Source organism: Lepidochelys kempii, chromosome 1 (assembly GCF_965140285.1).
Source record: "Lepidochelys kempii isolate rLepKem1 chromosome 1, rLepKem1.hap1, whole genome shotgun sequence".
NCBI classification, from domain to species: Eukaryota; Metazoa; Chordata; order Testudines; family Cheloniidae; genus Lepidochelys; species Lepidochelys kempii.
In genome coordinates, this window is record NC_136380.1 from 285714175 (window position 1) to 285740145 (window position 25971).

The window sequence follows — 25971 nt, forward strand, 5'->3', positions numbered from 1 at the left end:
AGGGCAACCCCTAGGTTGACATGAATTCCCCACTGTGGAGCAGGGAGTCTATAAACCAGGGGTGGGGAACCTTTCTTCTATCAGGGGCCATTGACCCACAGAGAAAAAAAAATCAGTCAGAGGCCACACACAGTCCCACGGGGGGGGGGGGGGAGCACAGAGGCTCGGGGCTTCCCCCCGCAGCAGGAGCAGGTGCTTGCGGCTCCAGCCCCATGGGGTGGAGGGGCGCAGAGGCTCAGAGCTTTCGGCCCACGGTGTGGAGACTTGCCACAGGCCAGATGTTCCCCATCCCTACTATAAACGCTGAGAGCCCCAGCTCCAGTTAAGCCTCCACAGCTTCCAGGGTTGCCAAGCTCCTGGCTTCATGGCTGGGAATGTGGAAGCCTGAGAGCCCCATTTTAAGCCTGCCTGCCTCTGAGCCCTGAAGGCTTCCACAGTCTGCAGCTCTGAGGCAGCCCCACCATGCCAACTGCTTCAGAGTCAAGGACAACAGGACTTCCAGGCTCGTAGCAGCTCTGGGAGTCCCAGCTGGAACCTCCTGCTGGGGGCCTTGGGGCGTCCAAACTTCCTGCCATGCAGCCTACGTCTGCCTGTGGCAGAAGTTCATAGAAATCTAAATGTTTCCATGAAACATTTCATTTTGGACAATTTAGCATTTTCTGATGAGAAAACACTTAGAAAATTCCCAATCCGCTCTAATCGTTCAAACACTTTGTATGATGCTGCCCTCTAGTGGCTGTTCTGGAGAGAGAAAAGGGATTCCATTTGTAGTGGGGGAACTCTTCTTTGGCTCAAGTGCTAGAGGCCTATGTTCTGGAGTGAAAAGACCAGGGTTCTAGGCCAATTACAGGAGGCGTCTGTGTCCATGGCACATGGGGATTCATTTCATTATAGGATACGCAAACATTTGTAAAATAGCTCCTTACATTAAACTAGCCAGGAACATAATGGTGACAATGTAGCACTTAGCCTCTAAACACCTCACTTGCTTATAATTATATTGAAATTTATATGATTTCAAGCTTTTGGTTTGTCATTTGTAACATATACTAAACTGGTCAAAGATCAATGGCTCACTTCTCTTTTCCAAAACTTCATGCTAACAGAATTAAGTGGAGTGGAATTTTTTCTAACTTAGCAGCACAGAAAAGAAATATACCAGTACTTACTATTTATAACTCATGGCAACATCCACAAAATACTTTCTTCTCTGTCGATATACATTGTCCTTAAATCCCTTAAGAAAGGAAGACGAGATTAATTTATAACAAAGAGAAAGAAAATTAGCTGTAAGAATTTTAAAATAAATCATTAAAGTGTTTACTTTGCATTTAATTATATTGCTTTCTGATTAACAGCATCTATTTTAATAAGATATATTATAATAAATAATAATAATAATATAATAAGAGAAAAATAAGCTAGTGTCACACTTCCTCCAAAAGAAACATTTCCAGGAGAGGTGCTATGCACCAGTGCCATCACACAGCCAAAAATATTAAGTATGGGAAAACTGGTTATGACTCAACTTCAGCCCACCCAAATACCTCCATGACCTGACTGGAGTCTCCCAAGCAGGCAAGAATCTGGGTTCTTGGCTCATGCATCACACTTCTTTCATGGCTTGAAAACTGAAGTGCCTCAGAATTCATGAAGAGCTTGTTTTGAAGATGTTACTGTGATGGCCACCATCTTGGCTATCACGCTGGGGACTGAACCAAAAACCTCCAGAGCTAAAGCAGGAGCTGCTGCAGCTTGAGCTAAAGTCCTGTAACTGTGGCTGTAACTGACTTATTTTCTTTGAGGATCAGCCGCAGAGGGAGGTATGTGTAACGTAAACACCTGTGGGCTAGACTACTTTCTGTTATTCTAAACCCCATGCAACATTTCTTCTTTATACACAAAACACTCAGACACACTTCACTTTTCAGGCTAAGTAGTACGTGTCAACTTCAAAGGCAAGATTGGAGTGGGTTTAAATTTAATTTCAAACAGGCATAGCAGCCCAGAAAGTATATTTGCACTCGCCCCACTCAACTGGGCAATAGTGTAACCAGAAAAAATACCACTCTCCTCTGTCACTATGCATGGACAAAAACACAAAAATGACAGAAAAATGGCTGTTGGTCCACACAGCTTCAATTCATAGATTTCATAGCCAGAGGAACTATTTGTGATCATCTAGTCTGACCTCCTGTATAGCACAGGCTAGAGAATTTCCCTAAAACAATTTTTATAGCAGAGCTTTTAGAAAAACCTCCAATCTTGATTTAAAAATGGTCAGTGATGGAGAATCCCACGTGACCCTTGGTAAATTGTTCCAATGGTTAATTATCCTCACTAAAAAAAATTTACGCCTTATTTCTAGTCTGAATTTGTCTAGCTTCAACTTCCAGTCATTGGATAGTGTTATAAAACTTTTTCTGCCAGACTGAAGAGCCCATTATTGAACATTTGTTCCCATGAAGATAGTTATTGACTGTACTCAGGTCACACCTCCTCTTTGTTAAACTAAATGGATTGAGCTCTTTGAGTCTATCACTATAAGGCATGTTTTTTAATCCTTTAGATCAATCTCATGGCTCTTCTCTGAACCCTCTCCAATTTATCAACATCCTTCTTGAACTGTGGACACCAAAACTGGACACAGTATTCCAGCAGTAGTTACATCAGTTCCAAATACAGAGGTAAAATAACCTCTCTACTCCTACTCAAGATTCCCCTATTTATGCATCCCAGGATCACATTAGCTCTTTTGGCCACAGCGTCACACTGGGAGCTCACGTTCAGCTGATTACCTATCATGATCCCCAAACATTTTTCAGAGTCACTGCTTCCAGGGTTAGAGTCCCCCCCCACTGCAAGTATGGCCTATATTCTTTGTTCCTAGATGCATATAATTACATATTAAAATGCATATTGTTTGCTTGCCTAAGCTTCCAGAACATTTTGGATTTGTAACTATCATGGGGCTCTCAGCCGCAGCTAGTGCACTAAGAGTGGCAGGAAGCAGCCACTATAAAGTACATGCACGCACACGTACTGCTGCGGGATGTAGGAGAGAAGACAAAAGGGATTGTGAAAGCATTCAAGCTTCCTACTCTCAAGCCACAGTCCAAGGCAGCAGAGGCCTTGCAACATCACTCAGATGTTTGGAGGACACATTTCGCCTTAGTTCCACTAGCATGACTTGTCTAGCCTACATCTACAAAGAGAAAGCTAGTTCATGAACCCTATTTCTTCACTATTTTGGTCGCAGCTTCCAAAAACCATAGTTATTCCCCTTCCCTCCCCCATACTTTTGTTGGCTGCTGTACATTGTTTTAAGTGAATCTCTAATGAAGAAGAATAGTTCAGGGTGACCACGGTGAATTATATGGAAAATTATGGAAAAGGTTTCTTACAGGCATAAAGTTGTTGATCCTTATTGGAGTTTCACCTTGACTGTTTAAAACCTTTACGAGTTAATAAGTTGCAGACTTTGGATCAATGGTTAGGGGGATACCTTTTTCCTCTTAAGAGAAGCAAATGATTTTGTAGGCTCAGGTAGAAAGGGACGGACGGTAGTACAACTGGTTTGTTGTGACTCAAGACTGTGTCACATGTAGTGAAATTCAGTTCCTGTTAACAGGACTGGTCCTAGAGCTCAGAGGATATTTCTACACCAGGGGCAGGGAACCTACGGTCAGTGAGCCGGATCCAGCCCTCTGCCTAATTTCATCCCACCTGCAGCAAGTCTCCGTGCCGCGGGCCGGAAGCCCCAAGGCTTGGCGTCCCCCTGTGGGGCTCGACCCGCGAGCACTGGCTCACCCCGCTGCAGGGGGAAGCTAGGGTTGCCAGGCCATTAAAAGTCTGGTTGGGTCTGCGCAGCTCCCGCAAGCAGCTGGCATGTCCCTGCGTCCCCTAGGCACAGGTGCGATCAGGGAACCATGGCTAATGGGAGCTGCAGGGTCAGCACCTGCGGGCACAGACAGAGTGCACCACACAGAGCTTCCTGGCAACGCCTCTGCCTAGGGGCTGCAGGGACATGCCAGCTGCTTCTGGGAGCAGTGCTGAGCCAGAGCAGGCAGGGAGCCTGCCTTAGCCACACTGCACTGCCGGAAGCCACCCGTGGTAAGCGTTGCCCCGCTGGAGCCTGCACCCTGAACCCCCGACCCAGGTCAGAAGCCCCTCCCACACCCCAACCCCCTCCCAGAGCCCCTCCTGCACCCCAACCCCCTGCCCCAGTTTTGAGCCTCCTCACGGAGCCTGCACCCCACACACCAACCCCTTGCCCCAGTCCCGAGCCTGCTCTCACATTCAAAACCCCTTGGCCCCAGCCCGGAGCCCCCTCCTGCGCCCAAACTCCCTCATCTCCAGCCCCACCCCAGAGCCCACTGTGATGTGTCATTCCATATTCTTTATGAAAATATCCTTAGGATATGAATATGACATAACTACGATATACTTTATGCAAAATGGCTCATGTGAGATATCGTTGGAAAGGTTATGATTTACTGAATGTGATTATCCTATTTGTATGCATGTATCATTTCTGTATCTGAAATTATGAATATTGACTATGTATGTATATTTCAACTATGTTACTTTGGGTGACGCCCCCTGCTAATACTTCAGGTACAACAATGAAAAAGTCCGACAGTGCTGATGGGCCATCAGCAAGAGACAATGGACTGTAAAAGAGCTTAGTCTTCCTGTGAATGTGTGGGTCAGCCTGTGAAGAATGGCTACAGGGGTCCTACAGAGGCATGTGACCAAGTCACCTGATACTGGAACCCATCTTGAATTCTGTACTTTTCCATGAGAAGCTGGGGGTGGGGCGTCAAACTAGGAAACAAAGGACTCCCACCTTATGCAAATCCCATTTAAGGGTGGGGAGTGAGGTATTCCAGGTCATCAACTCTCCCCTGCTAACCCACCCAAGATGACTGCTGGAAACAACTAACACTGAACTGGGGGAAGAACTGAACCCAGACTGGAAGGGTGTCTGGCCTGTGAAGAAGATTATTAGAACCACATTTAGGGTGAGAACTTACATGTAACCAGTTTCTTTAGTGTTTTAAGCTTAGTTTGCGTGCTCTGTTTTATTTTCTTAGTAATCTGCCTTGTTCTGTCTGCTCCCTCCTTAACTACTTAAAATACACCTGTTGTAGTTAATATATTGCAAACCAGAAATAAATTTAACATTTCATGAGATTTCTAACTGGGGTGGGGGGAGAGAAGTTGTGTATACACTCAAACATTGAGGGAAGAGGCGAATTTCATATAATTTTGGGTTCGTACTCCAAAGGCAGGTGGACATCTGGGTGCTGTGGCAAGCCTCTTAAGCTGAGCCTTCTCAGAGTGTCTCTGTTTCTCTGTGCAGCTGGCTGTGGCCCTGGTGTGTGCTTGGCTAGAAAAGGCTGGGGAGCCTAGCCCAGCAAGACCAGGTAAAAGGGGGCACCGGCTGGCAGAAAAGGCTGCCTCAGTGGTGTCCCAGCACACCAAGTGACATCCCGAGCAGTCCAACCTGTCACACCCACATACGTAGCTGGAGCCCTCACTCCTCCCACACCCCAACCCCAACCCCTGCCCCTGCCCAGAGTCCCCTCCCGAACCCTGAACCCACTTCTGGCCCTAACCTGGAGCCTGGGGAAGCCCTGAGCTTCAGCACCCCCTCCCCCGCACAGGGCTGTGTGTGGCCCATGACTGATTTTTCTGTGGGTCATGATAGAACCTTGATAGAAAAAAGGCTCCCCACCCCTGGTCTACACAGCAGTGTAAGCCTAGGGTTAGTAGAATTTGAATTAGCAGATCCAGGGTTTCAGGGGTATGTGCAAAAAATTTAACTTTGACCCCTATTGGGGTGGCATGTTCTGTTTCCCTTTCCCCGCCAGCTCTGGCAGAAGCTCACTCTTCCATCCCTATCCCCTACCTTGGCTCCGGCTCCAGTAGGAAGTTGCTCTTCCCTCCAACCCAACAGGAACTTGCTCTCGGCCCCGCAGCCCCGAGGCCAGGAGGAGCTTGCTCTCTCTGCCACCACAGCCCCAGAGCTGGAGGAGTTCTGTGCCCCCAACAATTATTGGTGAGGCCCATGCCCCTACTTCCCCCACCCCCTTGTGCGCACCCCTGTTGGGTTTGTTAACCTAGGGCTTGAGCACCTGCACCCATTTGTAACCCAAGGTTAGAAATTGTTGAATATTGGGTCCCAATCTGGGGCTCCAGTATCTACACTGCATTATGCAGGTCCAAGTCCCACTACCCATAGTCAGGACTTCGCAGTGCTCTCCCAAAATGTGGCTGGTTCTACCCCTTTGTTCATGGTGCAGTGTGGGAAAACTTGACTGTCCTCTGAACTTAACTACCCAGAGAACAAAGAAAATCAGTCCACAGGATTGTGGGATACTTTTGGTGGACTCCCATGCAAGAGTCCAGTGGGGTGAGTCCAGGGTCTACACTGCAAAGCAATAGGCTTGAACCCTGGGTCCTGACTTGACTCAGGCTCAAACCCTACACTCCCATGTGGTCCTGGGACCCTAGGTCCAAGCGCTGGGTTAGCACGATTTGTGTGCAGACAGAAGCGGAATTAGACTTGAGCCTGAGTTCAAACTCTGGGTTTACACTGCAGTGTAGACATACCCGCGGTGGCCTTGTGCTGCCCCTGCATCGGGGTAGTTCTTCATGGCCCATTATGACTCCTGTATGGCCCCTATACACTCCACAGAGGGGTCAGAGGAGAGACCAGAAATGGTCTATTGGTGTCCAACAGTAGGTTTTGTTCCATTTCTAAGTCCTAGCGTTCTGTGTAGGTATGGTACAAATGTGGTGTAAATTATGCCTATCCGAGTTATCTAAAGTGTAACAAAAACTCTGCTTTTATTTCATGCAAATGTCTTTTTCATTGTGTATAAAACTAAAGTGATCTGCAGAAACCTGCCTTATGTATTCAGTGTAGGCACCAGCTCAAAATATAAAACAATATTAAGTTGATGATTGTGATGGGCCAGGTGAGGCTGAAATGCTTCTATTTGAAGCAGAGTTACTATTAGTGGCCACAGGTGCCAACTTTCCTTGGTGCCGGTGGGTGCTTCCGCCCCCGGCCCCGCCCCCTCCCTGCCCCTATTGGACACCTCCCCAAATCCCCGCCCCAGCCCCACCTCTTTCCCAAGTGCGCCGCGTTCCTCCTCCTCCTCCTCCCTCCTCCCTCCCTGCGCTTGCCGTCTGAAACAGCTGTTTCTTGGCGCAAGCGCTGGGAGGGAGGGGGGAGAGAAGCAGGACGTGGCGGTGTGCTCAGGGAAGGAGGCGGAGGCAGGGCGGAGGCAAGCTGGGGAGGGGTGGGGAGCTGCCAGTGGGTGCAGAGCACTCACTGAGTCAGCGCCTATGTTAATGGCTGAAGGTAATCTGCAGATTTGGGAGTTTCCGAAGATGCAGACTCTCACCCTTGCCCATGATAAAGAAGTGCACAGAATGACTCAGGATTTCAGGGTGTGCTCCCCTTGAGTAATGATCCAATACAGCAGCCTTCAGCTATTGTGAGCTACACAAACGTAAATTAAACCAGGTGTCAGGGGTTCCTAGGGTCTGATACAGAAGCCAATGGTCAGCAAGGCACAAGAAAGCCCTGGTAAAGCCTAGCCATTCCTAGGCCTCTTTCCCAACATAGGTAATAGGGAGGGGCTGACACAGCAGTTGATGGGCTGGCTCTATACCCTTATAAGATCCCCTACACTGAGGTGATCCTCCCTACAGTATAGGGCCACTTTGCACCAGAAGCACAAAGCAAAGCAGCCTCAATACAGAGGAGAATCCACGACAAGTCTATAACATGACAACGAACTACAGGTAAGTAACATGTGAAACAGTAATTTTTCCAGTCTGTAAATGCTTCAAATATATATGAGTGATATATCTTACAGAATGTTTATCCCCTCCCGCCCCCAGTTACTAAGTTCAAATGCTCTATATAGCCCAATGGTTCTCAAACTTTTGTACTGGTGACCCCTTTCACATAGCAAGCCTCTGAGTGCGACTCCCTCTATAAATTAAAAACACTTTTTAATATATATAACACCATTATAAATGCTGGATGCAAAGCGGGGCTTGGGTGGAGGCTGACAGCTCGTGTCCCCCCCGTGTAATAACCTCCCGACGACCCCCAGTTTGAGAACCCCATAGCCCCCTCCCCATTCTGAAAACCAAAATAGAAGCAAGCCAACCAAAACAGTTGTGGAAAGTTTTTGATTGTTTCCATTCACTTTGATGATTGCCCATCTATTAGAGCAGAGACAATGCAGATGATATAAACAGATGAGTTTCTTCTAGCAGCCTATCATTATAGTTCATTCTTAAAGTCTCTTAGGTTAGGCATATGTTGAAGAAAACCATGATTGAATGAAAAAAAAAAAAATTACTAAGCGCTCATATTCCTTAGCTTTAGATTTGGAATATTTAGGCATTACACAGGATATGAAATAGGGACTTATACACTGGCACTGCTTTCAGAAAGCACAGTAAGAAACCTATCCATGCACTGTATTCATGTGGAGATTAAACTGTGCTGTTGCACCTTGTAACTATCCCCTAGTTTGAGGGCGAGCATTCTTTCAAATGCTTTGTTCTTCTACACCCACATTGATCTGGATTTTTATTTAATGTCCATATTCTTTGATTTGTGGCAGAACCTAGGTTTACAATAACCCGAACTGTTTAGAATATCAAAGTTTCTATCCACCATCTATTTTAAAAATATGAATGCAGTGTATAAATGGGGATCAAACATGATTTTGGAGTGCCTCAGTTTTTGAGTGTCCCAACTTGAGAAACTGAATGAATTCATTGAATGACACCCTCTAAAGGGACCTGATTTTCATAAAGTGCTGGTCACTCACCTGCTGAAAATCAAGCCCCTTTACGGTGCCAAAAAAAGGGAGGCCCCCAAAAATTGCTAATCAATTTTGAAAATCTTTGCCATGGTGCTTATAACTTGACTGGTTAAACAATATGAATAACTATCTACAAAATTATTTTTAAATTCTGTTGTGGATAACAAATTGCCCTGCAACTAGGACTTAAAATCCAAATAAGATAATGAGTTTATTTCACACTTACTGGGTGATCTGCATCCAGCTCAGAGCCATACATTAGAACTCTCTGCGAGCATTTGTCTAATTCAGCAATCTTCCTGGGGAACCAAGGGACAAAATCAAGTTCTGTGGAAGATAGAGTGGGAATTGAAAATATTAGAGGATAACACTGGTGTGGTTTCTAAATGAAATGTTTACTAATTTCTAAATAAAGCAGCTTTACCGTCTTCATCAGTCCAGATGTTCTCTGGTGGATTAAGAGTTACGATGTTAGTCTGAAACTTTAGCAACTGAACTAGTTCATTAAATTCTTTCTTACTGCAGTCACATTCCACAAAAATTTCTACCTCTGAATTCCTCCTCTTGGATTTTCTTGATTCAATGTGAACCATACTCACATGCTTCTCCTGTGGGAAGATGAAACATTGGACTCTATATATAAACAATTCATTTAGAACAACAAAATTGGTAGCATGAATTTCTGTTACAGAAGTTTACATTAAAAATACTCAGCCTACTGCTAAATGCATAACCAGTGATTTGTAGTGTATTAAAGAAAAAAATCTGCTCGCTTAAGGTAAAAATTGCTCTTTTTCATTAGATGACTACGATAACTATAATATCCACAGGGGATTTAAATGTGATTTACCAAGACCATCTTTTACAAAGGATATTATGTTAGTTTTAAAAATGATAATACAATGCTACATTGATATCAAAGGTAGATATAAAATATGCAGTGCATTGTCAGTGTTAATTTCAGTATATTTTAGTTTTTCCAGTTAAGAACACCATTGGTACAAGAAGCTGCATTTATTCAATCTCTCTCTCGACAAGCTAAGAGAACATTTATTTTGTGATGATAATTATATTTCATTTCTCATCTATCTTCCTTGTACTAATTAGGAATCACCCTGGAATAAGAGTAACAAAATGCAAGTCCAGACCAACTGATTGTCTAGAATAACGACCCTGGTAAGATCTACAACCCTCAGTGAATATGGATGTCAAAATGGCCTTCCCCTGGTAGAACTCTCCCACCACACTACTGCTGATCTGCGAACGGGTGTCAAGAGGAGACTGCAAAACATTCATAATGATTTCTACTTTTGCATGCATGAGGCACAAACCTGTCAACCAATCCATTACTTTTTACTACCTTCCTCCCCACCCATTAAAGAATGCCAAATCTGAAGAGATCTATGCCGCTGTCTACACTTGGCCCCTATGCTGTATGTATTTTCATTCTGGGTAAAATTCACCCCAGGGCAAAGGGCCAAGCACAAGTTTCTGCCAGTCCCTATGCACCTTCAGGGGCTTAAATGGTATGCAGTTTTTCCTCTGGCTTCCTGTATAGGGGTATGTTTCACCCTTGGTTAATACATTTGCATCTAATACTTATGTTCACAGTAAAAGAAGTTTCCACCCTGATCACTTGTTGTAAACTCAGTAAGATATTGCAGTTCATGTATTCCGGTACTGAACGCATACCTAGTTGCATTAGTGACATTCCCCCTGGCATTATGCCTACTGGCACACTACAGCCTCACTCCTGTAACTGATAGCGCCTGGCCTGCAGTGCTAGCAGTCTGCCCATCTGCAATCAACTGTATCAGGGCCTTAATGTGTATTAACATGTCATAATTCCCATTCTACTGCCGAAGACCCTGATCCAACACCACACTTAAGCACATGCTTTAAGCAAATGAATAGTCCCACTGGAGTCAACACCAACATTAGAGTCAATGAGATGATTCTTGTGCTTAAAACTTAAGCTCAAGCTTCAGTGCTTTGCTGGATCAGGGCCTTTGACAGCTAGAACTTTAAGCACATGAGCAGTCCATTCATTTAATGGGGACTAGGTATGTGCCCAAAGTCAAACACATGCTTTAAATACTTTGCTGGCTTGGTTACATGCTCAGTTAGCAATCAAATTGAAAGTGTTATGTCACATGCTTCTTTGACTTCAGCGGAGCTACACCAGTTTACACCAGCTGACAATTGACCCAAATGTCCCCAACCTTTCCATTAATTATAATGATTTGTAATATTTACCTGGAAGAGTCTGAGAGCTTTCACTAATCCACCAACTTCATTTTTCAAGGAAAACACTACAGCAGTCTTTCCGCTTTCAGAAACGGAGTCACTTTTGCTGTTTCCTTTATTCCCTTTCTTCTCATCATTTTTACCAGAATTGGCTCGGTTTGGCTACAAGAAAGTAGATACAAAATACAGTAGTTTCCAATGCGCATTTCTGAAAAATATCAAACATTCCTTTCATACAGTCAGCTTTTGTCAGAAAACACCAGAATGAAAGTGATCCAAAAAAGATAAGCAGCATATTCAAAATCAGAAAAGGTAACAGACAAATGTCAGAGACGGAAGAGACCAATACAGAAATATGACACAAATAAAGCAATGTTACTATAGGTAATAAATAAAGATTGGATGGAACAATTCCTCACCTGGCTAAATTGTCGTAGCTCTGACTGCAATGGACTGTGCCGACTGACACCAGCTGATGATCTGGCCCAGAATTTTGAAATTATTTGAATTGTCCATAAAATCCACAAGCAGAAACTTCATATTCCCCATTGGACTAGATTTAACGTTGCCACCTACTTTTCATTGCTCCTAATGAACTAAAAGCTATCCACTGATTATACAAATTAAAAAGGGAGAGATGTTTAGGCTCTCTCTATCACAGAAGAAATCTGAATTAACTGTACCTTTTTAAAATTTGTTTCAGCCAACTAAGTCTGACCTCCTGAGAACAGTCCATTTATCCCAAAGGAGCATTTCCTTTTTTATTTTTACACTGTTGAGCTTCCCACACCTATAAGATTCTCTCTGTGCTGAATTTCCTTCTATATTTTCCAATAGTGCAATATCCACAGCTTAAGTCTTTTCTGAGATGCCTCTAAGTAGTCCATACATATATCAAGAGCTTTAGTAATACTGGCCAAGATTCTCAAAAGTGACTAGCACTGGGTGTCGTGCTTGAGATACCTGAATGCAGACAGATCTTCAGAGGGCATGTGCTCTGCACTTATGAACATCAGACCCCTTTAAAAGTGTTTCAGATGTTTGCAACCAAAAAACATGACTATCTTGGCCACCGTGTCCATTTCCAATGTAAATGTACATTGGTAAATTCTGTTCTTGAGATAAAAACAGTGAACCAGCAATTTGGGGAGAGGGGAGCCAACAATACAGGAGGGCAGCTAACAAGGTTTGGAACCTTTAAAGCCATGTTCAAATCATTCCAAAAAACTATTTTTAAGAATAGGTGGGAACCCTGCGGCAGTTCACCTCCTTATTTCCATCAGATCCTCCAGTGACTTCAGTGGAGCCGTGACAATTTACTCCAACTGAGGAGCTGCCCTGAGTCCCAAACACAGTTTTCAAAAGCAGATTTAATAAGGTTTTGCCTAGTCCTCATTGACCGGGCACAGTATCTTAAACTTCTTTTATGCTAAATCCTTTAAAAATTGGATCAGATACTTTCTAAAACAAATCTCCATTGCTGACAAGGACTAATCTGTAATTGACACAGTTTCAGTACGGACAGTTCAGTGCATCCAGACTGAACTGATTTAAGTTCTACCCCCAGGCTAGTCCATACTAGCAGTGTCCTAAACTATTTAAATTGCAATGTCCTCTGGGTAAATAGCCTGCAATTCCCCGGTCAGTTCCCAGAAGCTAGGCATTCTGGAATATTTCACACAGCCACCATACATGGTGGGAAGGTAGAGAGACGACAAGTGACGTGTTTCAGCTTCTCTGAATCCACACTGGCACGAAAGCAGTACAAGCTGAACCAGTTAAACTTTAACTAGTTACAAAACCAGTTAAAACCTTTAGCCTGTTCTAACCATTTATTCGAGTATTTGTAAATCATCTGGGGTGTTTTGTCTGTGTGGACACAGACATCCTAGAGGCTTTAACCAATTTAATTTTTCTAGTGAAGACTGTCTGAGCCCTGGTCTACACTGGGGCGGGGGAGGAGGGGGGAAAATCGATCTAAGTTATGCAACTTCAACTACGTGAATAACGTAGCTGAAGTCAACGTACTTAGATCAACTTACTGTGGTGTCTTCACCGCGGTGAGTCAACTGCTGCCTCTCCCCCGTCGACTCTGCCTGTGCCTCTCGTGGCAGTAGAGTACAGGAGTTGACGGGAGAGCGCTTGGGGGTCGATTTATCGCGTCTAGACTAGACGCGATAGATCGATCCCCGCTGGATTGATCGCTGCCTGCTGATCCGGCGGGTAATGAAGACATACCCTCAGTGTCAGTAACAAGTGCAGGTAGGTGCACCAAGTGCTACATGTAGTTTAGCAGTAAACTAGGCTTTCACACATTTTTTTTGGCCAGTCAAAACTTGTTTGAATCCAGTTTATCTAGAACTTGTAGAAAAGGCCAAGTTCAGTAACCATGTATGGGCCTAGTTCCCTATTTTATGCTCACACTTTTTTAAAAAACAGTTTTAAACAATGTTTGGCCCCATATTGGGTGATAGGATTGTCTGAAATCAATCCAGTTGGAACTATGTTTAGATTGAGTCCAAACTTAAACAGTTTTCTAACATGGTTAAAAGTCAAGTGTAGACAGGGTCTGCATGAGTTTTCACTTATGAAATGGATCACCCCATTGTCTTTAGCTAGCAAGCCTCTTTTAGGCCCTGATTCAGGAAAGCACTCAAGTATATGCTTAACTTGAAATATGTGCTCCTGAATTGGGGCCTTACAAGTTTGTTTTTAATCTTTTTTGTTGTTGTTGTTATAGTGAAACATTTTTTCCAATTATTATTTGGGAGATAACTTACATGTCAAGTATGCAGCCTACATGTGCTTTGACAAAAATACTATTTTTAATTTTGCAGTCTATCTAGACTTGTCTGTGTGTGTCCATTTTTAGAAGGAAAGTACAGAGAAGCATATTAATTTACTTCCCAATCCTGAAAGGTGCTAAGCACCAATTGACTTCAGTGGGAAATGATGGTACTCAGCACCTCCCAAGATTGAGCCCCCTGAGTTCTTGTAATTGTGTCAAATGGATAATATCTGAAATGTTTGCTAAAAGCCACCATTCAGCCTGTGAAAACTAGATGAGCTAATCATTATGAAATAACAGAAGAAACTGTGATACTGTGAGAATTAACTTCATTAGCCATGCAGGTTATTACTGTATGTGATTAAATAATGACTTGTAGATGGTCTTTCCTAATGATGATGACGTATTATTATCAGGAGCAAGTGCAAATATTCAAGAAATCATAGAGTTAAAGCAGAATCCTAGTGAAGAGAGAAACACTAAGACATCTTATATAGGCAGTAAAACAGATTCACCCCAGTTAGTCCAGTGATCCTTATTCTAAGATTTCCCAGTGATATCAATAAACACCAATAAAACAGGTAGAGATGAGTAAACACTTAAATATGCATATATGATAGTAACACAAATAGGGATATTTCATCTTTACTATAAAGACAATGGGTCAAATCCACAGCTGGTGTAAAATGGCATAACTCCTGTTAATCCAATAAAGCTATGCTGATTTACATCAATGAAGGGTCTGGCCCCATATTTTTCACATCTCTCTCTCTCTCTGTTTTACTATTATTTGTCAAAGTAGATTATTAATATGTATGAATTATATTAGCATTTTATACAAAAATATACAGATACCATTTGTTTGCAATAAAAAGTTGAAATACAACCATGAAGTGGTTGGTGTAACACTCTGAAAATACCAAAGTATCTGCTGGGTCTTCAGATCATACCAGAAAGATTATTTTACATCTTTTGATAGTATTTTTACCTGAGGAGACATTTTTAGCTACACATTTTTCTATATGCTATTGTATCAAAGGAATCAAAACTCTAATATGTCAAAGCCAAGTATTCACACTGTATCAAAATGCTGGACTCACCAACTCAGTGTAAATGTATCTGATTTGTAAATGATCTCAAAATAATTGGTCCCAAACCTGCAACTGACTCTGTGAAGATAGACTGTGCTGCCCATGGAGCATCAATTACAAGATCAGGGTCTATAAAATTACTTAGGTATTTTCCTCTTATTGACTCTGATTCAACCAAACGCTTAAGCACATGTCTAATCTGAGAGTGCAGGTTAGTCCAATTGATTTTGCTGGGACTACTCACAGGGTTAACATAAGACAGGCATTTACTAACTAGCTGAATGGAGGCCAAACTCGTTTACTATTGATTTTAGGAGTACTAAACATGGTGATTCTCTCTGATATTGCCTGTGACATTTAATAGGCTTTTTGCTATATTTTATCTGAAGAGGCTATACAAAAGTACTAGTGGTGATTAGGACTAGAAGGAATTGGTCAAACCTAGTTACAAATAGACAAGGTCATTCGATATTTTTAATTATTAAAAAACAAGGCCAATAGGTAGCTTGCAGGGTGTCCCCCAGGTGTGTAAACTATTTGTAGCATTAGCTATCTGAATAAAAATGACTTATTTAGAAGAATCTAAGAATAATATTATCTGCTTTCCCTCTCTGTATTTGGGCTTATGTTATTTTCTTTGTATGCTTGCTTTCTTTGTTTTTGCTACTACCACCACGTGATAATTACTATTCTGAAATACTGAAACCAAGATTACAATTTTCCTTTTGAGAGTTCTCAATAACTTCTGTTGCTTGCTTTGGAAACCACGTACTAAATACGGGCAGAACCTTTGATGCTACTTTTTGGATTTAAAAAGCAAAATCAAGAAAGCCCTCAAATACGGAGCACATGCAAGCCCACCAGCTGAGCACAAAACACATCCCAAGAGCGATGCAGTGTTCTTGTCCCCCCCCGTATCTCTCTATAGCATCACTGGATTAGCGGTTTGCACTCGGTGAGTATCGCCTGAGAATACGTACACACTCCAAACAGCAGTTGACAGAGTTTGGGCGCACCATGGAGGTAAATCAGAGCCCATCGTTATCAAGCACACGGATGCCCTGGGCAGCTGCAGCGTGACAGCCCGGGATACTTACTGTCAGGTTGCTGAGTCCTGGGTGCTCCCCGGGCACGGCTGAGTCGAGGGAGAGCCCTCTCCTGGCCCAGTATTTACTGGAGAACATCATCATTGCGGGCTGCATGGGGACCCGTGTGTAGTTTTCTTCCTCCACAGCAGGGGGAACCCGGCGGCAGGCGGCAGGCAGCGCGCTGTGAGCTCTCCCCTGGCGGCCGCGGCGGCTTTTATGCGCCCGGCCGGCGGCTGATGGGAGGCTGATAGGGAGGCTCGTGTGTGGCGGGCGGATGCCAGCGCAGGGTGCCTTGGCGGGAGCTGGTTCGTTCACACGCTGGCTGCGCTGCCGCAGCCCGGAGGAGCGGCGGGCAGGAGCCCAGCAGGGGAGCGGCTGGGTTAGGTTTTCACACCGATCCTGGAGCGGGGCGGCTTCACCTGCGGGCAAAGGGGCCCCAGCCCGGCTCGAGCCGGCGTGACTGCCGCGGCTGGGGCCGGGAAGCCCCCGCCCCAGCCCGGGAGCTAATGAGGCTGCTCGCGGTGTGGAAACGTGCCGCAGCCGGGCTGATGCCCGCCCCAGGGGAAGGGGAGCGCTTTTACTGGCACGCTGCTGCCAGCCGGCGTCCCAGCCAGCGGCCCTGCTCAGCCTGCTGCCGGCCTGGGATACCAGCCGCTGGCCCCACTCACCTCCCTACTGGTCTGGGATTCCAGCCAGGGTCCTGGCCACCGGAGCCGCTCAGCCCGCTGCCCCTCTGGGGTTCGGTTGTGGGCCCCTGTAAATGTAAAATTTATTACTGGCACGCGAAAGCTTAATTAAGACTTGGCATGCCACTTCTCAAAGGTTGCCAACCCCTGCCCTAGAAGATCCATAGCTACAGCCCAACCCACACAGGAGGCCCAACCTTGCTCACCACAAGGACCACATTTAGCACTACAGAGCTTTCAAGGTCCACAGGTAGGATCACTTTCAAAGTTTGTGGAATGATTATGCAGAACTTGTAGGCTGTGTTTATTGCTTTTATCCCCATGACTCTCCTAAAGTCTACAGACCACTAACTACATTAAGTGAGTTTACAAACTGTATTAGGCACACCCAAGAACGTGTGTAAATTCCATGAGTCAAATAGCTCCCATTTAAGGAGCTTACAAAGCCGGTAGAACTGAATTCTGTAAGAAACTAAGCTGGAATTATTAAACTATCTGAGTCTGGTCTCAAAGGGAATAAACATTGACCCACACAATCAAACCCCTCAAGCAGAAAACTTTTTAAAGTAGGTGACATACAGAAAAATCCTTACACAATGAGTTTCCATAGAGGATTTTCACCATGGAAAATTCCTATGCCAGAGTATAGATGTGGATTTTTTTTCTTTTAGAAAGAAACTCAGAACTTTTTCTTCATGGAAACTCACTTAATTTTTCTTTTTATGTGAAAAATTGAAGACGGTTCAGAGAAGAGCCATCCAAATTATTCCAGGACTGTAAAAAAATGCCTGATAGATTTAAAGAGCTCATTTTAATTAATTTTGTCAAAGAAAGTTTAAGAGATGATCACATTCAATAGGATTACCTAGGAAGGAGTACTGTGGAAAGGGATCTGGGGATCATAGTGGACCACAAGCTAAACATGAGTCAACAGTGTAACACCGTTGCAAAAAAAGTGAACATCATTCTGGGATGTATTAGCAAGAATGTTGAAAGCAAGACACGAGAAGTAATTCTTCTGCTCTACTCCGCCCTGATTAGCCCTCAACTCGAGTATTGTGTCCAGTTCTGGGTGCCATATTTCAGGAAAGATGTTGACAAAGTAGAGAAAGTCCAGAGAAGAGCAACAAAAATGATTAAAGGTTTAGAAGACATGACCTATGAGGGAAGATGGAAAAAATTGGGTTTGTTTAGTCTGGAAAAAAGGATACAGAGGGGACAGGATAACAGTTTTCAAGTACATAAAAGGTTATTACAAGGAGGGAGAGAAAAAAAAAAGTTCTTAACCTCTGAGGATAGGACAAGAAGCAAATTAGGCATTAGGAAAAACTTCCTGTCAGGGTGGTTAAGCACTGGAATAAGTTGCCTAGGGAGGTTGTGGAATCTCCATCATTGGAGATTTTTAAGCACAGTTTAGACAAACACCTGTCAGGGATGGTCTAGATCAGGGGTGGCCAACCTGTGGCTCTTCAGAAGTTAATATGCGGCTCCTTGTATAGGCACTGACTCAGGGGCTGGAGCTACAGGCGCCAACTTTCCAATGTGCAGGGGGGTGCTCACTGCTCAACCCCTGGCTCTGCCACAGGCCCTGCCCCCACTCCACCCCTTCCCACACCCTCCTGCAGTGCCCTTGCTCCCCCTCCCCCCTGCCCCAGCCTCCTGCAGCTCATTGGGAGGTGCGGGGAGGGAGAGGGAGGTGCTGATTGACAGGGCTGCCGGTGGGTGGGAGGTGCCGGAAGCAGGGTAGGGGAGCTGATGGGGGGCTGCTAACATATTACTGTGGCTCTTTGGCAATGTACATGGGTAAATTCTAGCTCCTTCTCAAGCTCAGGTTGGCCACCCCTGGACTCATGATGATCCCATCTAACCTTAAGAATCTATACATCAATCTTTTTCTCTGAATTCTTCTATAAAAACCTCAGAGGTTTTTTTCTGCTTATACATACCATGACTTCATTCCTCAGTTATACACGTCCATCTGAAGGGGTGAAACATAAAAGCTTTTAAGCAGCCCAAGACAACACAAGTACTGGAATTGATTATTGTACCATAATCAAATAAAACTTGGATAATTTAGGTGAGTAGAACTTTAGTTACTCAAACAGTAATTTAGCCAGAATACCATGGTTGAATGTCTACGTTTTGGAGAACTAGTATTGGAGTTGTTTCAGGATTTGTTTTTAAATCAGCAAAATTAACAATTTTAGACCAAATCAAATATCCCATTTCACATGGCAATCTTCTCTTGCCTTCTCTTATTTTTGCTCTCTTCTTTCCTTCTTCCCTTTTCTGACGCTTAGCCATAAAAACACTTTGAATAAAGAAGTTATTTTATATAATGTAAATGAAACTGAGCTACCAATGCAGTGGGATTTTTAATAAGGGTCAGAATCTCTGTTTTAAGTCTCATTCAAACATACTGTTTCCAGCTTTATAGTGTTCTTTAACGCCATGCTGGGGCATTGGTTACTACCACGTCAAATGAAAGAGTGCCCTCTATTGAACCACCAACACAGCTTTCTGCAGAAGTCTCCCATCCAGCGACTGCCTAGGCCCAACCTGGCTGAGGAGGACATTAACAAGATCAAAGCCTAAAATGGTATGACTATAAAATACATACAAATTGCAAATGAGAAACTGCAAGTAGAGGTGACTAGGATACTAGCTTATTAGTCCAGGGCTACACTAGAAAAGTTTTATGGGCACAGCTGTAGTGGCAACCCTCTCTACCACAGATGCAGCTTATACGAGAAAAAAAATGGCATCGCTGTACCAGCAAAACTCACTTTTAGCTGGTATAATTAATTGTGGTTAGGGCTTATGCCACTGTAGAAATGTTGCAATACATAAATCCCCTCACCAACATTGCTATACTGGCAAAAGTTTCTAGTGGTAGGCCTGGCCTTTGTCAATCAAGCCACTTCTCCCCAGAGGAAGAATGGTCTTGTGGTTGAGGATTAGGACTGCGAATTCAAGTGTCATAGTTTCAATTCCCAGCTCTACCATAGACTTCTTGTGTGACCGTGGACAAGTCATTTAATCTCTGTGTCTCAGTTCCCTATCTGTAAAGCAGAGTAATACTTCCTTTCTCCCACCCTTTGCTTGTCTATTTAGATTAACTCATGAGAGCAGGGACTGTTGCTTGCTATGTATATTGTGACAAAGTTCCTCCTCTGCCTCGGTGGGTCCTGCGCTTATTGCCTCAGAGATTTCACGGCAGCCCTCAGTTTGGCCACTCTTGCTAGTGGCTCAAACCTGCCATCCACTCAGCTAACCTCATCCTGCCACTCAGCTAACCTCATTACTGGCCGGCATGGGGGAAACGGAGAACAATCCCCACAGTCTCTGTGTCCCACCTAGTGCATCGGGGACAGGCCAGATCCCTTTCCAATTTAGACCTTCCCTTCTGGTGTTTCTCACAGACCAGGTCAACTCCTCCTGTGTCTGATCAGGAGTTGGGGAGATGGGGGGGAACCCGGGCCCACCCTCTACACCAGGTTCCAGCCCAGGGCCATGTGGATAGCAGCTGTCCACAATGTTCCCTATATCAGCTGTGTGACAGCTACAACTCCCTGGGCTACTTCCCCATTGCCTTCCTCCCAGCACCTTCTTTATCCTCACTGCAGGATCTTCCTCCTGAAGCCTGATCACACTTGACCTCTTCACTCCTCCAGCAGCATGCCTTCTCACTCCCTGCTCCTGGTGCGCTCCCATACTAACTGACGGGGGGTCCTTTTTAAACCAGGTGTCCTGATTAGCCTGCCTGCCGTAATTGAATCTAGAAAGTTCTTAATTGGCTCCAGGTGTCCTGATTAGCTTGTCTGTCTTAATTGGTTCTGGCAGGTTCCTGATTGCTCTAGGGCAGCCCCTGCTCTGGTCACTCAGGGAACAGAAAACTGTTCATTCAGTGGCCAATATATTTGCCTTCTACCAGACTCCTGTATCCCATTGGTCTGGGTCTGTCACAATGTGTAGATGGTCCAGGTCAATCTCAGTTAGGTCCCGTAGTTGCTACTGTAAAACAACAACAAAAATGGTAACTCACTTCTTGTAACTGTTGTTCTTCAAGATGTGTTGTTCATGTCCATTCCAATCAGGTGTGTGCAAACATGCATGGCAGTTGGAAGATTTTTCCCCTAGCAGTATCAGTTGGGTCGGGGTCCAGGCACCCACTGGAGTGGCACCATCATGGCGCTCAATATAGGGCCTACTGACCTGCCACCTCCTCAGTTCCTTCTTGCCAGCTACTCTGACAGAGGGGTAGGTGGATGGGCATTGGAATGGACATGAACACCACAACTCGAACAACTGTTACAAGAAGGTGAGTAACCGTTTTTTCTTCTTCGAGTGCTTGTTCATGTCAATTCCAATCAGGTGACTCCCAAGCCTAAATTCAGGGGGCGGCATCAGAGCTATCCACTGATCTACCGAAGGCCGCATCGCCTCTGGCCTGCTGGATAATCACATAATGTACGGTGAGAGTAGGTATGGAGGCCTACGTTGCTGCTCTGCATATTTCCTGGGTCAGGACTTGTGTCAGGAACACTGCTGAAGAAGCCTGCACCCTAGTGGAGTGCGCTGTTGTTAGTGGAGGGGCAAGCACCTCTGCCAGGTTATAGCATTCATGGATGCAGGATGTGATCCATGAGGAAATTCATTGGGAGGAGACTGGAAGACCCTTGATCCTGTCTGCCACGGCCACAAACAGTTGAACGGACTTCCTAAACTGTTTCATTCTGTCGATGTAAAAGGCTAGCGCTCTGTGGACATCCAATGAATGAAGCCTCTGCTCTCTGCCACTCGAGTGTGGCTTAGGATAGAACACTGGAAAGAAGATGTCCTGGTTGATGTGAAACTGGGAGACAAGCTTCGGGAGAAAAGCTGGATGTGGCCTGAGCTGAACCTTGTACTTACAGAACACGGCGTAAGGGGGCTCTGATGTTAAGGCCTTGAGCTCAGACACCCTCCTAGCTGAGGTTATCGCTACCAGAAACACCACCTTGTATGACAGGTAGAGAACAAGTCGCCAGCGGTTCAAAGGGCAGACCCATCAATTTGGAAAGGACCAGATTGAGGACCCAGGTCGGGGTCAGTTGCCAGACATGTAGATATAGCCTGTTGTGACCATTCAGGAAACGGCTAACCATAGGGTTGGTAAAAACCACCAGCCCTCTGAGACTGGATGGAAGGCAGAGATGGTGGCCAAGTGAACCCTTATTGACAACATGGGCAGACCCTGCTGCTTGAGATGGAGAAGGTAGTCCAGTATGAGTGGTATAGAGGTGAGCATCAGGGACAAGTGATGCTGCGCTGACCAGAATGAGAATTTCTTCCACTTGGCAAGGCAGGTAGCCCTGGTTGAGGATTTCCTACTACCAAAGAGGAGTTGTTTAACCGGGTCCAACTAGAAGAGCTCAGTGGGGTTCAGCCAGGGAGCTTCCACACCATGAGGCGCAATGACTCGAGGTTCAGATGCTGGAGATGGCTGTGATCCTTAGTTATTAAGTCCAAGAGGAGCAGCAGGGTGAATGAGGTTTCCACTCACATTTCCCAGGGTGATGTGTACCAGTGTTGGCAGAGCCAGGCTGGAGCTATCAATATGACTGAAGACTCTTCCCTCTGTATTTTGAGGAGCACCTTGTGAACGTGTTACTAGCACAAAATTTTGTGTTACTCACCCACTTATCCAGTTCCTATGGCTCAAGGTGTAACCCTCTTAATTTAGGCACCCCCACCCTTTCCCAGTTCCTAGGGCTCCAGGCAAAAACACCAAACTTTACCCCTCCGTGAGCTCCGGGCAAACACCCTTTCTCTGTGGACTCGGCTTAATCTTTTGTGGGTTTACGGGGTCTTTTACCAGTGAAAGTGCCTTACTCAGTAATATAGTACATAACCTCTATTTATTAACAATAACCAAAAACAGAATGCACACACTACACATACAATGCTCACCACTCCCAATAAGACAGATGAACTTTTCTTGATGGCCAGTCAGGACCAGGTCAGTGTTGAGGTCTGGCAGCTCTGATCTTTGGGGCTGTGTCCTGGAGGTGGTTCCCAAAGAACTTCCTTTTGGACCCCAGTTTATTGAATCCTTTTGAGCTGTACCTTAACCAATCATTACACTAAAATTTTAATAACCAATCCTAACATAGTGTAACAAAATTCTCTAACCAATCCTATCTCACCACCTTACATAATTAATTTTGCTATGTATAAATTAATTAACAGACAGAAACAATTAAAGAACCAGACAGAGACCATATGGATAAACAATAGGGAAGTGGGGACCATAATGACAAAACAATAAAGAAACGAGGATTTCACAACCACAACTATTGATAAGTGATTTCCTGACAGACAGGAGGAGTCTGGTGCGCTTTAAATGCATCTGAAGAAGTGTTTTTTTTACTCACAAAAGCTTATGCCCAAATAACTCTGTTAGGCTTTAAGGTGCCACCAGCCTCCTTGTTGTTTTGTGTGTGTGTGCGCACACATACAGTCTACTTATTCCATGGCCTTGCATCTGGATTACATAAAAGATATTCCTTCATGTTTATTCATTATTGTTCAGCGAAAGAAGTGTGTGTCATCTTCTCCAGGCCCTGATATATCACACTGATAGATCTGAGGCATCTTGACAAATTTCCTGAGGTTGCCTGACTTATGTGAGCAAGATTGCCTGTCACGATCTGAAACGCTCCAGTGACTACAAGCGCTGCTGTGCAGGTTTTTCTTTTCTTGGAATGACAGAGCAGGGCCACCTCTGCTGTTAGATTCTAGTTTTCCAGCTAGGACATCACACAAAACTAAGATGACCCTCTTACCCAGACAGTAGCATTGCTCATCTATCACAGCTGAGTTTGATAACAAGCGTGTAGTAAAGGTATTCTCTCTTTTTCATTCTTTTAATTCTCTTTAGCATAACTGATGAGGACAAAGTGAATGAAGATGCTCTATGACAGTACAAACTATAGAGCGTTCAGGGATGATCAATTAATCAGATGACTCAACTGTTTTAACAATCCTACCCCTGCAATTCATTTCATAAACGGTTCTTCGGTGTGTTCCATTTTAACAGTTGGACTCTGCCATATTAAGGCTACCCTGCGGGACAAACATTTACTGGACTAAAAGTTTATTTCATATCTCACTACTTTTATTACAGTGTACATATTTCTCTGGGAGTACCAGTGTTTATGCTACAGAGGTCATTCAGAGTTCATTAAACAGAACTACTAACCTTCAGTTCATAGTACTACAGGCAAAAAAGTAGAACACCTGAGTAAATACTCAATACAAATTAACAGACCAAAAACTAGATTAAGATGCAGTTAAAACGGAGTGTAAGAAACAACCACCGTGAAATAACCATATAATTATGATTAACGGGCATTTTAGTGTTTGTGGTCCCAGATTTTGAGAGATTTTTCCTGATTTTAGCATCATTATAGGGCACAGCGAAATTGTTTGGGTGCCTTAACTGTCTCTCTCTTACACTTAAGGTTATCCTAAAACATTTGGATTTCCCTTACCTCTGAATTTCCTGGATTTATAATGGTTGGTTTTGAGATAATGGCAACATCTCTGTAATTTATTTTTACCCTTAATTTACTTTATTGATACATACTCTCAACCTTAATTCCATTTTAATTTAAGTGTTTTTTTCTGGAATTTCCATGGAAACTCAAAGAATCAACTTTAAATCTTTATTTTATTTTAACATTCCAAGGCACATTTTACTGATACACTACAGCAATGTACTCAGAACACAGCCAGACCATCAAAATGTGTTTACAACTGCTTTGCATTGCCAGGTCACCACAAAGCAGATGGAGCGTACTGGTGAGTTTGCCCCTTAATCTGAATTGACATACTGGCTTAGAGGGGTGCATTACTGAGACTGGAGATGTGTGAAGTGGGAGCAAGGAGAGCCTCGTCGTTAGGGGTGCTCCTGCACTTCTGCCTCAGTTTCCCCAGCAGTACTGCTTCAGTGTGCAGTGGAGCCAAGGCATCAATGCCTTTAAGCGCTGATGTATGCAGACATGGAATCTATAGAAAACAGTGACAGTTGGGCCAAGAAATCAATGAGAATGTTTGACATCTCCCTCAAACCACTGAGTCATTAGACCAACAGAACTCTTGCATGCAAATTACCTGTAGTGGAAAGGTGATGATGGGAGTTACATTTGATGTCTCAGGGGACCTCCTTTCAGCTTGGTTTTGAGAAGAAAGGTGCATTCTTAACTCAAGTTAAAATCCCGTGAAGATGGCAGGTTGTAGTTTTTACAGAAGTTAGTAGTGGAGGAAAGTTGAGGAAAAAATTAGTCCAACTCAACTTACTAACGTCTGTGAAAACTATGAACTGCTTTGTTTTTGCTAGGATTTTACCTTGCGTTAGGAAAGAAAGGTGTCTTATTAACTAATGAAAACAGCCTAAGAGTTATCTTAGCTGTTGACCGAAGGCTGTTTAACCTAAACAATATTAATAATTAGATACATTTGTTAATTTAGTTTAATTATAAATTGGTTTCTTCACATGTAGTCTCTGCAGAGAAGGTCAATTAATTTTAACTATATCGACAGTTTGGAAAGTCTGTTTTATTCCATTGTGAAGATCGCTGATGAAAAAGAAAACAGACTGACAAGTGCTAAATTTCTTTAAAGGCCCAATTTTAATTAAAACTCAAACTACAAAATTTCTTGTAAATTCTCAGAAAATTCAATCTGTTCCACAGATTAAGTGGTATCATTTTTGGAAGCATACACTGTATTTTTCATACCAAACAAAGAGGTTAAATCCCTGCTTTAATTGCAAAATAGAACTCAAACTTAAGTCTGGAGTTGGGACCAGTGCCTCCATAATACAGCACTTCTTAGGGCACTAATCACATTATTACTAAATTCAAGAAAACAAAACATATTCTGAATCATAATTCCTTTTCTTTCTTCAACCCCTGAGTAAATATTCCTGACGTCTTCATTGAAGGAACAAATGTTTGCACACTCAAGTACAATGGTTGCACATGTAAATGTCTATTGAAATACTCCGCTGGACATTTGTGCATGCTATCACTCAATTTGCATTTGCAATCACAGTAATAATTTATCCTAATGCAGGTGCATTGGACAGAGCTTCAGTCTCCTCTTAAAAATTTGTCTTTTAAGGGCAAGTAGGATTGCCCATTTTAAAATAAAGATGATCTTGTG

General features: G+C 43.9%; 2 protein-coding genes across 2 annotated transcripts in view; both read right to left on the reverse strand.

Annotated features, from left to right (window-relative positions):
• TPH2 (tryptophan hydroxylase 2) overlaps nucleotides 1-17447 on the reverse strand; it is a 72008-nt gene extending 54561 nt beyond the window's left edge. Inside the window, exons 1-5 of the mRNA XM_073327758.2 lie at nucleotides 16085-17447; nucleotides 11118-11270; nucleotides 9286-9469; nucleotides 9088-9188; nucleotides 1170-1237 (exon numbers count right to left, since the gene is read on the reverse strand). Of these exons, the coding sequence (XP_073183859.1) occupies nucleotides 1170-1237; nucleotides 9088-9188; nucleotides 9286-9469; nucleotides 11118-11270; nucleotides 16085-16189 (611 nt within the window). The 5' untranslated portion in view covers nucleotides 16190-17447. The remainder of the gene's footprint in view (nucleotides 1-1169; nucleotides 1238-9087; nucleotides 9189-9285; nucleotides 9470-11117; nucleotides 11271-16084) is intronic.
• Nucleotides 17448-22364: 4917 nt separating this feature from the next.
• TBC1D15 (TBC1 domain family member 15) overlaps nucleotides 22365-25971 on the reverse strand; it is a 97985-nt gene continuing 94378 nt past the window's right edge. Inside the window, exon 16 of the mRNA XM_078851124.1 lies at nucleotides 22365-22869. Within this exon, the coding sequence (XP_078707250.1) occupies nucleotides 22846-22869 (24 nt within the window). The 3' untranslated portion in view covers nucleotides 22365-22845. The remainder of the gene's footprint in view (nucleotides 22870-25971) is intronic.